Below are 13,928 nucleotides of genomic sequence, written 5' to 3'. Positions count from 1 at the left end.
CATCTAATCATGTCAACGGCTTAAGTTACCAGTAATTTTTTTACTGAACGGCTTCACTGCAGCTGGAAAAAGTTTCTTGCTCAATCAGGAACTTTCAAGATGCAAAAATAAGATTGTGAGATCTTTGAAATGGTGATGTGGGACACTTCTGTCCTGTTCCGCAAACGCGGCTGCGCGTACCACCATGGTGGCAGTTCCCAAGTTAACCATTAGATGGTGCCACTTCACAAGATGGCAGTGCTCTTGATAAAACAGCTTACACAGCAGTGTAGCTTTTTATTTATTTTTTATTTTTTGGGTGGACCCACACAACATAACCAATATGTAAGTGAATACAGTAATGTACCCAAAATATATTGCATAGACACCATCTATTCTGGTGGTACCAATGGAAGCAGCCAGTTAATGTCTTCAGGAGGACACAAAACTGGGCGAGTTGGTTTGGGTACAAATGAGATATGGTTTAACAGCGCAAATAACACGGACATGCAGGGGAGGAGTGAGACAACACATTGTCTCACTTCTCCCCTACCTGTCCCTGTTATTCATGCCGTTAAACCATGTCTCATTTCAGAAAGGTCATGTCCATGATGAACAACGCCCAAAGAGCACAACAGAACAACTGACAAGAAGAGAAAAAGAAAACACAGGACTGTAATCCTTTTCCCAGAATGGACCATATGGTTGTGAAGACACTTTGTATGTGTACTAGTCTCACTTCCGAACAAAAACAAAAATAACTGCACTGCATTAGTCATTTCCCGCAACCATTTAAGAGCAATGCCCTTCCCCCCCCCCCTTCTAAATAAAGGTGCTGCCTACCTTCTGATTGTTGGTGCTCTCTCGGAGATTTTGCATAAGTCCACCAGTCTCATAACGGTAGCCACAAGGAGAAGGATACAGCGTACGCAACAAGGTCAGCATGCACAGGCTTTCGCCGGTGTTCTCACGGGCCTGCATCTCGCAGTAGACCACACCCGCATTGTCTCCTTCTCCATTCACGTGGTGCACCTCCGTGATGAAGGCCGCATCCTGCAAACACGCACAAGCGGAGGCACACTGAGGCAATCGGATCAGGGATGCAGCGGAAGGGTTCCGATGGAAAACCTTGCACTAGCACTATTCACTATTATCTATTCTATGTTGTTACACAAAATATATTAAAGTCAGGTGGGTGGAAATTGTCTGACTAACTAAATGCATCTTTTCATTCGTATTCAGTAATTTTGGCTTTTCTGGGTAGTGTAGATATTATAAATTTTCTCAAAATCGGCCCAGGAAACGAAATTTTATCTACTTTGTGGGCCTGTACCCCAAAAAAGCTTGTGGCAGAGAGTCAATAATTCCGCACTATGTTCTCAGCATACTTATCTACCAAACCGCTAAAGCTTATATTTATATAATGTTTCAATGCAGAGATATGATCGCGTTGATTTCAAGAAAACAGCGAAGAATAAAAATTTCTCAGGACAATTTAAAAAAAAAAAAAAACATTTTTGATATTTCTTAAAAGTTTGTCCACCTATTCTCCTCTACTTCAGCTTTCAAAATCATTAAAACTTATTGCACAATTTTGTTGCGCTAGTACTAATACGGTTACTTCAATAAGGCCGCTGCACAAGGCTCAGTGCACCACGCAGGTCTGAAAACTCTACGACATTCGTGAATCACGTACAATTTCTAAAATTTGGCATTGTATCTAGTCAATTTTGTCTCAATGTTGCAAATCAGCCGTGGGAGACACCATAGTAAATGATTTGGAATCAGTTTTGTACAAGTGGAGTACCTGATACGCAGTGGCATCAGACAGCACTTAATTTTTTGCATTTCATTTTCACTAAAACGCGAATGACACAAAAAGACGATAAAGTTCAATGAGCAAGCAACATATTCCAAATAATTTTTAGTGAAATGAAAAAAGTGTGAAGGTCATAGAGAACTGCCTCATTAAAACACAATGTTTCGCGCTGCAATCGTTTATTTGAATTATTCGACGAAGCACATTTCCTTTATTCCTGTACACACAGTTCCTTCCATGCAGTCCCAGCTATGTATGCCGTCATGAAGTGTGAATAGCAGATCAAACACTCAGAAAAAGATCCAGTTCAGGCCGGCTGGCTGCCGTCATCTGAGATAGGTGCGTGCATCCGGTTACCGACAGCTTTGCTTCTTTTTTTTTGCATGTGATACCTCACTTTGTCACTGGAGCACCACATTCATGCATTCCAGGCAGCGAAACTGAAACCAGCGTCTAGTTGCGAACAAAGGGTGGATACAGAAGCTCCAGTGCACATGTTGGAACAGCTACACGAGAGGTAGGTACTACCGTTTCGGGCTCTGTGGATCTGAGGAGATGAAAATGTGCTCTTACTGCGCTGGGCTTTCGTTAAGAACCCTAAATCCAACCCAGGCAAGAGGTCAGATCTACAATTGCCAATCCTTGTGCAAGGGCCTTATTGAAGTAACCATATTACTAGTGCAACAAAACTATGCAATATAGTTTTAAATATTTTGAAAGCTGAAGTAGAGGAGAACAGATAGACAAAGGCTAAGAAATATCAAAAATGTTTTCTTTTTAATTGTTTTCAGAAATTTTCACTGTTCGCTGTTTTCTTGAAATTAGCGCAATTGAAACATCTGTACTAAAATGTCATATAAATTTAGGCTTTAGCAGTTTGATAGATAAATATGCTGAGAACCTAGTGTGGGGTTTACTGCCGCTCTGCCACAAGCATTTTTTGAGATAAAGGCCTGCAAAGTAAGTAAAATTTTAAATTTCGTTTCCTGGGCAGATATTGAGAAACTTTATAAGTACATCTACACAACCCATAAAGGCCAAAATTAACAGAATACAAATAAAAGCATGCATATATTTAATTAGACAACTTTCAACTACCTAACTTTACTATATTTTGTGTAATTCACAACTAAAGTTGGCCAAAACAGCAGAGAAGATATAAGTGTGGCTGTCCACATCTTTGTCATTACTTTCCTGTGTCTCGAAAAAAATTTTGGCAGCAAAACCAATTGCAGATCTCTTCTTTCCAGTCAACATGCAACAATATATAAAATTTTCAAATATATTAAAAATGTCAACCGACCATCCTTTGTTCGATCTTATGTGGAAACACCCTGCAGTGCGGGGGGGATTTTGAAAACTTTTGATTGCAGAGTCCACAGTATATTAGCTTCAACAAAAACTACTACAACTGGCAAAGGTTACAACAAGCTAGGCTATCAAAAAGCAAGCTAAATGATTCACGAAGGCTGCCAGGTTTCTACCTAACATTTGTTAAAGGTACTCAAGCAGGCACAACAAAACTAATTTTTTCTGCTTAACTCTTTCGGGACCGCGCCATAGGCCATCGTGTAAAAATGCACGATCAAATCGCGCGCGCTCTCAAGCTCAAATATCCGCTCATTGGAACACGTGTCGCCATCTAGTGAGTAGTCTAGTATCTAAACTTTCGGTTTTGGTGTAGTTTGCCTTTTTCACGGCAGGCGGCGACGCGGAAGAGATTTTAATCTTTGGCGCGGCGGCGGCGCAGATTGAGAACCATGGCGTCAACCTCGCGTCAGGCCGCAAGAAAGCACACACAAAAAAAATGTTGTACATAAGCCTCCCACTTTTTTTTTGTCTTGAAGTTAGAAAAGAGGCATTGTATCACATTTTGTATATTCTGAAATATTTTTATTACTCTTTTTTATTTCCGTATTCAAGAATTTCCTTCTTTTTTATGTTTTTTTAAGAAGAAAAGTGATATTTTGAGATTTTTTTGTGATATCATGTATATTTTTAAGGCATCTCAATTTTTTTCTCGTGAAAGTGCGTTCATTTAGCTGCATAACAATATATGTTACAACAAGCTAGCAGAAAATGTCATTGAATAAAAAAATATTTTCCAAGTTGTATCACAAGTTGTATCACACAATTTCGTGCGGTCCCGAAAGAGTTAAGATATAGTAGAAATATGACTGCTAACCACATTATGGTATGTAAAACTCTACACTACGTTTAATGTCATCATTAACAATATGAAACCCTTCTGCCACTGCTATGTATTGCATTTTACTCCTTACAATGAATTGCACCGAACTCAGCTTGCCACTGGTTGTTGTTTATCTCACAGGGATTGCTTAGAAGTAAAGACCTACTATATCATTTCTAACAGCACAGTTTGAGGCTATTACGTTGTAGGCTTTCTATACAGCACAAGTTTTACAAAAAATTTTGTTGTATTTTGTTGGACATATGGAGAGTCATCCCCATCATCAGCGGGACTGTACCCAGTGCAGGGTGAAGGACTCTCCCATACTTCTCCAATTAAGTTGGTCCTGTGTTAGCTGCATCCACTTGAACCCTGCAAACTTCTTAAGCTCATTTGCCCATCCAATTTTCTTCCGCCCCCAGCTACGCATTTTCCCCCTTGGAATCTGACTTGTTACCTTTATCAGCCATGGGTTATCCTCTCTTCTCATTACATGTCCTGCATTACAAATGGAGAGTAGCGCACAATAGCGCACAAAAAAAAAAAAGTTTTGGCCTCTGCAAATGCATGCTAATTTGAAGGAACAGTGTATGCAACTGAACGACACACGCTCCAAATTGCAGCACACTGCTATATAAAAAGGAAGGCAGGCCTCTATGCTTACTTTTCCACAGTCTGCACCCAGGCAACAGTGGCGAAGAAAAATATAGAGCAGAAAAGCACTACGAGCAAGTGAAGTTTCACACGAGATTTTTCCAAGCCCTATCGCAGACTTAAATCATGTAGAATTCTCTCAATGACTACAGCTCATCATCACTGATTACAGTGACCGACTTAAAAGGACAGCAAAGATGACTTCATGTGTCACGCATATACTTTGAAAAATTAAGGTCAAAATTTTTAGGCTGTTCGAAGTAGATTTTTACAATTCCAGACTTTTTTCAAGAAGGTTTTCCAAGTAAGTCACTATACTTGGGGACAACTTTCTGTGGCACAGAAGCCAAAGCAAGAGGACTGAAATGCAGACCCCAAATCGTGGCGGAGTAAACTTGCAAAAGTTGTTTCACTCCACCTTCTTGTTTCAGCTGTAAAAGGCAATAAAATGTCACATACTCATTTTTTTACGCATTTTTCCACGTGTACAACAAGCTTTTACAAGGTAACAGTCGTGTAATTATTGATCTTTCTTTTCCTTCGCAGCTCTTGCACATGCACATGCTGGTTTCTTCAAACATTCCAAAGGGTTCCACAGTCACTCAGAGTGACACATTGTAAATTTGGGCCAAATGTGCACCGTTCCAAGAGCTTCACCTTCCCTACTTCCTTGTCAAATGTGCCTGTCCCCCTCAGTCATTTAAAACAAGTAGGGGAGTGGAATAGAAGAATGCTCCTTTATAAGCTGGACTACTTGGTGCAGTGCCACATGAGCAGATGCCCCTTCCTTTTCTAACCACCCTTGGATGCAAAGCCAACAAAAGTCATCTACGAGTATTGTGTTTCCTGCACCCTCAAAGCAGAAGATATCATTTGCAACATCCCAGTATGACTGCATAGACTACAACTACTTAAAGAAAGGTATGCAGACTCTTCCTTTCCTCTTCCTTTGTTGGCATATAAAAACCGGACTTTCTGAGGCTAATATGACAAATAGTTCATTCAATCCTTGGAAATTCAGATCATTTGAACAAAATAGAAGCGCGGTCGGTCCTGGCCAAAGCTCATGCAACTCTATGGCACCAGACGTTGGTTAATTTGGGCAAGGACGGGCTCACATCGGATAATTCGGACGGAGGGCCATGTCTAGGTATGACCCGCGAAGCCAGTGATCAGAACCTGAACATGGAAGAGTGGTGCCTGTGCTAACACCTACGCATATTTCTCCCTCGCATCCATGCGGTTCCTCTGACCATCAGCAACGCTGGCTCGTCAAGTTTTGAGAATGCTCCATCACACTTGTTTCAGTGACCTGTCTGTGCGGTTAAGCATCTTCAAAATGTGACAGGGCCATTTATGAAAAGGCACCACTGCTACAACGTTGCGCAGCAAAAAAGGGCCGCGGAGGCACTGTTAATTCTAAGTAAAAAGAATTACAATCACTGACCAAGTCAACATAAAAAAAGACGTTTCGGAACCCCTACGGGTTCCTTGATCACAACGAATCCTGACCAGACGAACCTTTGTCAAACCCTGGACTACTGTTAATTCTGTAGCAATTATTTGGCATTCCCGATAATGCGCACTTGAAAGCACTTGAAAAGACTGCAAACCATTTGCTGCTGTCGTTTAGTTTTCATTTCAAGTATATAGACAACCATATTCCAAGCTTTCATTAGATAAAATTACTGTGATTTCCTAGTCCCTTGAAGTCCAAACAAGAGATTTTACTGTAATGACTTTTTCTTGATGCAAAAAAAAAAAAAGGAAGGAAAATGGCCATACTGATGTCAAAAAAAGTAAAAATCCTAAAGGTGCTAACCAACTGCAAGGCAATGCTATTGCACATTAAGGCATTAGCTCCTATGTTAACCCACTTCGATTCTGGCATAGATTTTCCACTACTTCTGTTTTATAAATAAAAATCTTGGACCTCAGATATGAAGGCAAATTGTGCTTTGAGAAGTTTGCTCTAACAAGACACAACAAAATATGCGGCTGAGAAAACAATAAGCAGGCACTCTAGAAGTATAACCTGCTTCCTGTCTCTCGATCAGAAAATCTCCTAGTCCCTTTGCGTGCAATATCCAGTTGTCGAGCCCCACTGCACTGGTGCAGTGGTTAGGGCGCTTGACTGTTGAACACGAGAATGTGGGACCAAGTCCCGGCTGTGGCAGCCGCTTTTCTATGAAAGCGAAAAGCAAGGAGCCCGCGTGCAGTGCGATGTTAGTGCATGTTAAAAAAGCCTCCAAGTGGACGAAATTATCGCAGCCCTCCACTACGGCATCTCTCAGAGCCCGAGTCTCTTTAGGACGGTAAGCCCCATACACCAAACCAACCCAGTTGTAAAATTCAGGATTTTTTTACAAAGCTTCTTCAAGCATTCATCATCATCAGCCTACAACGTCCACTGTGGCGCAAAGGCCTTTCCATATCCCTCTAAGCCTGTCCTGTGCCAGCTGCACCTGTCTTCCCTCATCCACCTAGCTGACTCCCAGCGTCCTCTGCTACGCTTGCACTCTCTGCATTATTTGGCACATTTCTAACTTAAATACAATTCAAGCTGAAATTTCACAACTCAACAATGCTTGTTGAAATCAACTTAAGAGAACGACCTCAGGCGATATCTCCTTCAAGCCAAGACTAGCTTCCCAAGCACTCACCGTGAGCAACGGGTACAGGATATGGTCGAGGTAGATGGGCAGCAGATTGAGGAAGCCCTTGGAGCCAGCTGTAGTCATTGTGTAACAGGTGTGGTCTGTATCCGTCCAAGCGTTTGTTCCGGACGCAAGGCAGCGGTTTGCTAGCTGGTCCAAGACACCCTGCAGCCATGCATGAATCGCAGAAACATCGGCAAGACCACACATTTAGAGACTGCATTTGCCTTTAAATAACTATTCCAACAAAGATGCCAGCTATCAGCTCCTCAGTTAGCACACATAAACTAGTAAATTTATAGCAAGGAGAGGCTGTGTGGAGAGCACCGACACCTAATTCAGTTGACCATATAATTAAGTTGTTTAAAAGGTGAGCAAATGTTCAAAACTTTTTGAATATCAAAACAAACATACCCCTATTTGATTTGCCGAGCGAATCAAATACTGCATATTCTCAGTGTTCACAACCTCGCTGTTCAAACAATTTTCAAAATAATAACATACACAAAGATCGGATCATACAGGCTATAGTTTTTTCCGATGGCTGTTTCAAATACAGGGGCCACTTTGAGGTAGCACAATGTGCTGTCGCGAATTGTTTGTGCGTTCAGTGATACAACGCGGTCTCATTATGTGAAACTACTCACAATACTCAAACATATGATTGGCAATACAGGGTAACGTGGCAGGGTTCAATCAGGTTTAGCAAACCCTGTCTACATTCCTGATATTGGAGGCCATGGCTCATAACTATTGTTATCCACTGACATGTCCCACCAGTTTGTTTGCCATCGGTGTCAGCAGCAAAAAGTAATTTTAAGAGAGCCACGAAATAACTGCCACAGAGTTAATATACTGACAAGCTGCGCACCTCATAGTGAAGGTCACTGTTGTGTCTTGTAACGATTACTGCCTTAGATACATGAGTTGCAGTGCTGCCGCATAGCCACCTATATTATCCGTGTATCGAGATCAAAGGATGTTAACTGTCACGTTCAAAGCCCAGGTGGAAGAAAAAATAGTGCTCCGTCGGTGTACCCATGCTGGGGTGAAACAGCGACCACAAGTTTGTGCCGCCAGGGGAAGCACATATCCTATGATGCTATGCTTTCTGCCGATTCTGTTGGCAATCCTACAGGGCAGTGGCACGTGGGATGAGATCTCGCGAAATCTGTCAGCAGTAAAATTATGCAACATACAAATATGCCCGTTATATAGTATGTATTTAAATGCCTATTGTGACAAGGTAAAAGCTTTCATGCTGCTTCTATCGAAATCCCCCAATTTCCAAATGCAGAGACACGTCGTCTGCTTGAGCAGCTTATGGAGACTGTCTACAAGCATTTTCTTGCGCTCGTGCAGGAGTGTTCCCCATAAAGCACGCAAACACTGGGACATAGCAGGTTGCAGTGGTTGCAGCTGGGATCACCCAACAGAATTATGCATGGTGCATGTAGTGGGAGCCTTGTAGTGTGAGCGCCTCATAGCAGAAATGCGCGTCATCACAACGAACACCTTTTTTTTTTTCCACGCATTATGTGAAGCACCGCCAACAACCCGGGTTTTCAGATAACCTTGAACGGCCGTGCTGGGGTGGTTTACCGGCCATGGATAATATAGAAGGCTATGGCTGCCGTTAGCTCTGCTGTTTCACACAGGGATGTGTTTTGCAAGAATGTTAGCACAATACACAAACAGTCAAATATTCGTTCATATACTTAATTTATGTATTCTGTACTGATATTTGGCTAAGTTTTTAAAATGTACTAGCCTTTTTTTTTCAGTGCGTGTCTACAGAGAAATGCTCTGGTGAAGGAAATGGCATTATTCATAGCACCAGCATCCCGCAGGGAGCAGCATGCCTGTCCCCAACGAGTGACCCCATCCCCTACGTTCAGAGTACGCCAAGTGCCTGTGGAATGCACTCCTGATGTTAAACCCAGTTTGCTTTTGTATCATTTTGTAGTCACTTCTTAAAAAGTTTTCAGAAACAAGAAGTAATTTTTCTCACCCTTTAGGTATGCATGACACACATTCTAATTGATAATGGCCTGAATCTGACAGTCAGGTTCAAATTAGCTCCCTTTACCGGTACCTGTGAAATGATGGGAGCACACAATACCCTTCCCCATTTAAATTGTTTTGTCCCCCCCCCCCTTTTTTTTTTGTTTGCTGCAGCGAAGTTTATGTTGAGAAAGTCCTGCTAGTCCCACCACTTCCAAGTTTCATTTTAGCTTCTGCTTCTGTCTGGCATTCTGCAAAAACAAACTTTGTTCAAACTATAAATATTTGCATTTTATTTAACTTACATGCATTCTGGAAACCACCATACAAATCAACAAATGAAGGAAGCTGGACTAACTTTATCAGGTCAACTTGATTTTGCGAAATACATCTTGACATACTTTTCCCAGTGGCTATCAACTTTCAGGTGGACATACAGACAACCCAAGTTCCTTCCCTTATAATTTATGCTTTCAACCCCCCCTCCACCCCCCAAATCTTCCCTTTCCACAAACAGCACATGCTTACTAAAGCAAAATGACAAATGACCTCAGGTCAGCTGCCATACCTTGTAAGGGTAGTCTTCACTGCCCATAAATATCAGATGCTCCAATGTGTGTGGAAGGCCATCATCATCTTGAGCTTCTGTGGCTGGGTTAGAAAAAAATATGCACCATGCTAAGTTCGCACAGTACAAGCAACAAAGTACAGGTCATGTGGACATGCTTTACAATGTGTGTGTAGTCAAAGCCATGGCCTTTCGAAAAATTTTTGCACGACATGGTACAGTAGCCATAGAAAAAAATGTAAACAGTGAGACGCCTATGCACTTTGCTGCTTGCATTTTTATATCACCTTTTATCCGAGTGATGAGAAAAGGACACTGTAGCTGGCAATAATTGTATCATAGGTAACTGGTGTTTTTTCGTTACCAGGCAGGCATCTGCACACTGACAAAAAATGCTAACAGTGGAGCATTTAGGTACCCTGCTCGCGTTTTTTAATACCCCTGTTCGGTTGCTGTAGAAAAAAAAAACAGAAAAATTGGGAGGTGACTTCGCGGAAAAAATTTTGATTTCTTTGAATCCAAAGCATAACAGCTAAGGTTAATTGATTACTGCTGTGTACCTCGCAATCCTCATATCCTCTATTCAAGGTCATGAAATTGAAATTTTAGGGCGAAAGTCTTTTGAAGGCTCATGGTGCATCGGCTGGACGTGACCTCCGGATGTGTCATCAGGAAATATCCGCCATATGAAGATGGATTAAGGAAGGAAAAATGATCGACAGTGGTACATAGTGATTAATAGAAGTTTATATAATAGAGATTGGTAGAGGTTATAATCACTAATAATGACTACTAATTACCAATACGTCTAATGATGACTTGTAGCAACTACAAGTAATCAGAAATTACTAAAAATGCTTATTAATGAGTAGTAATGACAAAAATGACTACTAATGAGTACAAATGATCAATATATCCAAGAACATCTTGCTAAAAGAACAACTGATTAGAAATGACTAAAATGCTTAGTAATGACTAGTAATTAGTACTACTATAATATAGCCAAGATGCCTAACGACAACTTGTAACAACTACAAGTACTTAGAAATGACTAAAAATGCTTATTAATAAGTAGTAAAGACAAAAATGACTACTAATGACTTGTAATGAGTAAAATTGATTAGAAATGACAAAAAGTGTTTAGTAATGACTGAACTGAAAGGCCGAGAGAAAGAGGGAAAGAGAAATGGGTAAAGAGAAGAGGCAGGAGAAAGAGGCGAATGATAAAAGGAGGAACAGTAGGTGTTTGCCGTTCACCTCTTAAGAGATAGCTTAAGAAACCCTGCAATTTCTTTTTGCTAATGTTGCCTTCCATTTACTCTTACCAGCAGCTGTGCATTTCAAGAACAATCTGGGAACAGGCAAAAATGCATTCAATTTGCTATGATATCACATAAAGCAGTAATATCCTCCTCTATTTGCTGCCATGACACCACATTAAGCATGCCTCTTGCAATTATACAAGTTACAGCTGGCAGAGATCCCGCAGGGATGGTGCAGTGGTTAGGATGCTCGACTTCTGTGCCCTAGTATGGGGGATTGAAATCCGGCTGCGCCGTCCACTTTACGATGGTGGCGAAAAACAAGGTGCCCATGTGCTGTGCAATGTCATCGCACGTTAAAAACCCCAGGCGGTCGAAATTCCCAGAGTCCTCCATCCACTACGGCGTCTCCATAGTCCGAGTTGCTTTGGGATGTTAAACCAAGCGAACAAACAATACAGCTGGCAGAAGTCTCAACAGAGAACTGCGCAACCCTTGTGAAGCTTGCAATAGTGGCTTGCATTTGTAAAAAATACACAGGCCACTTCATAAATGACAAGTAACAGGGGATAAGAAGTGTGGCCTAGAAAGTGCTGCCTAAAACTTGACAAGTGAAAGGTGATTTCTGTACACTTACAAGTACAGCTAGAATCACTAGGAAAGGAAACACTGGAGCACATGGCCTTCGCACTTTGCAAAGCGCTGCCACCAACACAAGACGAGAATCGGTGGCACCAAGGGCATGCTTGGGAAGAGCAGCCGGAAAAGCTTACACTGGATGAGTCTTTACCACTGATTCTTATCACTTGTCGGTGACAGTGCATTTGGAAGCGTGGAGGCCACGTGCTCCCTTATTCCCTTTCATATTGGTTCTAGCTGTGCATACCAAACAATGCTGCATGCCAACTTTTATCCGAGTCCCCTTGCATGAAGTTCCAACTTTAGGAACCGAGGTGTCGTTCCATAAATGTGCAACTAACAAAGAACTTTCCTGCTTCCTGAGTGCATGTTGCATCAAATGGCATTTTCCAGACGCAAGCAAAACTACTGGCTCTCTAAGCACACTACACTGAAAGGGGTCCCGAACATAACTTTGGTCACCTCTTGCCCATATGTCATCTGCCACAGCATCAGCATGCTAGATGCTGAAAAGGTTGCAGCAAAGCACTGTGTTTTGTGGCAAAGTAGCGTGCTCTGACAGCTTCAACATGCCAAGACCACTGAGAGGAGAAAAAATCTTTAGGGACAAGACGTAAGATGGAATGAAATGCAGTTTGAGGCTCCTTTAGTGGAATACCTTAGATAACCGAAGAATGTTTAACTGCCGATACATGACTCTGGCTAATTAATCACTACCTTCAAAACGTTAACCAATGAACTGCACTGTATTAGCATAGGTGGCAAGCATAGTTTCTGCGGAATGCAGAGCTTGGATCAGCATTAGACCGATTTCTCAAAGGATGCTTCACTTTTTTTTTACATCAGCACACAAACTACTTGACGTAGATGCACTTCCTGCTGTGCGCATGGCAACGTTAAGATGATGTGAGCATTACTGACCAGGGGAAACTTTAAGAAGCCGCTTATGTAGCCAATAAACACCTTCGGAATTGCCATACTGATCGGCTGAGTCAAACAGCTACTTGCAATGTGCTCGTGCAGGGGCAGGCGCTGGGCACTGTTACAAGATGCTGCACAGTCTGAAAATCAACCCTGGCTCATACCAGTTTAACGCATTTTTTCTTATTCATAGTAAGAAACAGTGCCGCATATCGCAACACAGCTGCACCGAACAGTCATTTTCAGCACCCCGAACCTGTCTAGACAGGCGACACAACACAAGCTCTCCGACAACCGCGGGACACGAATGGAGGGCTTTGTAAACATCAAATCAACCGCGCAACGGCTAACCGCACATGCGCGCAATCGAGTGGTAGGCGACTGAGCGGATGTGCGGGTCAGCTGGGCGCAGCACTTGGAAGCAGCTTACCTATGCAGAGGAAACCACTGATGAGGGGGCCATCGAATTCGGAAACGCATACAGTCAGGCCAGTCTTTGTTGACCGGTACTTCGCTAATGGCAATTCGCCGTCGGTTCGAACGACGCATATTTCTTGAAAGTTGCTCATAACGTCCTTCGAAGGAGATCGCGAGGTCCAAGTCGGTGGTATTGGACCCGCTGCGTTCGATTTAGGGGACTCCGTGGTCGATGACAGCGGCCGCGACTGCGACCGGCACGTGCAGGAGACTCACGAGCGCGGTTAGAATGAGCAGGCGACGCAGACGAGTCTGACATGCACGAGAAAAACTGCAACAGCGAATCACTTAACGGCAAGTCATTTTGCATGTAGAGAGATGAAATGAGTGAAAGTAGGCTAGATTTGGAGATATTTCCCGCAGTTAATAATCAGCATATAACCATTTCATAATTTTTGTTTTTGTGCAGACGTAAAAACAGAGGGGCAGACGATACTCTAGTTGAAGCCACTTTAAATGCTCAAAGTGATGTTCTCAAAAGGTTTAGCATGGGGTTTAGGAAAAAAAAAAAAAAATCCGCCGTCCTTGTTTTGTCTGTGCCGCGCGCATGAAAGAAGAAAAATTTTTTTTTTGCTCCTGTCCGTTCGATTCACCTGCACTACATGAACTGGTTTATGTGGTGTTGCACTTCAGCATTCGTTCCAGCGATGCAACCATGATGCAACAGCAACTTCGCCCATCGTGCACTCGCTCCGGAAGAGGTGCAGAATGTGCAGAATGGCGTACGTGCCGCTCGGCCAAGAGCAGACGACGCATC

General features: G+C 42.4%; 1 protein-coding gene across 1 annotated transcript in view; it reads right to left on the bottom strand.

Moving 5' to 3' along the window:
* Positions 1-13,489, bottom strand: part of LOC146183537 (uncharacterized protein C05D11.1-like) — a 111,653-nt gene extending 98,164 nt beyond the window's left edge. Inside the window, exons 1-4 of the mRNA XM_084609132.1 lie at positions 13,125-13,489; positions 9,873-9,955; positions 7,307-7,465; positions 823-1,032 (exon numbers count right to left, since the gene is read on the bottom strand). Coding sequence (XP_084465258.1) covers positions 823-1,032; positions 7,307-7,465; positions 9,873-9,955; positions 13,125-13,263 — 591 coding nt within the window. The 5' untranslated portion in view covers positions 13,264-13,489. The remainder of the gene's footprint in view (positions 1-822; positions 1,033-7,306; positions 7,466-9,872; positions 9,956-13,124) is intronic.
* Between the last annotated feature and the right edge of the window lie 439 nt (positions 13,490-13,928).

The sequence above is a fragment of the Amblyomma maculatum genome, chromosome 7 (assembly GCF_055883805.1).
Source record: "Amblyomma maculatum isolate TAMU_Amacu chromosome 7, ASM5588380v1, whole genome shotgun sequence".
NCBI lineage: Eukaryota > Metazoa > Arthropoda > Arachnida > Ixodida > Ixodidae > Amblyomma > Amblyomma maculatum.
Note: the sequence above shows the minus strand (reverse complement) of the source record. Positions and strands in the feature narration are given on the sequence as shown.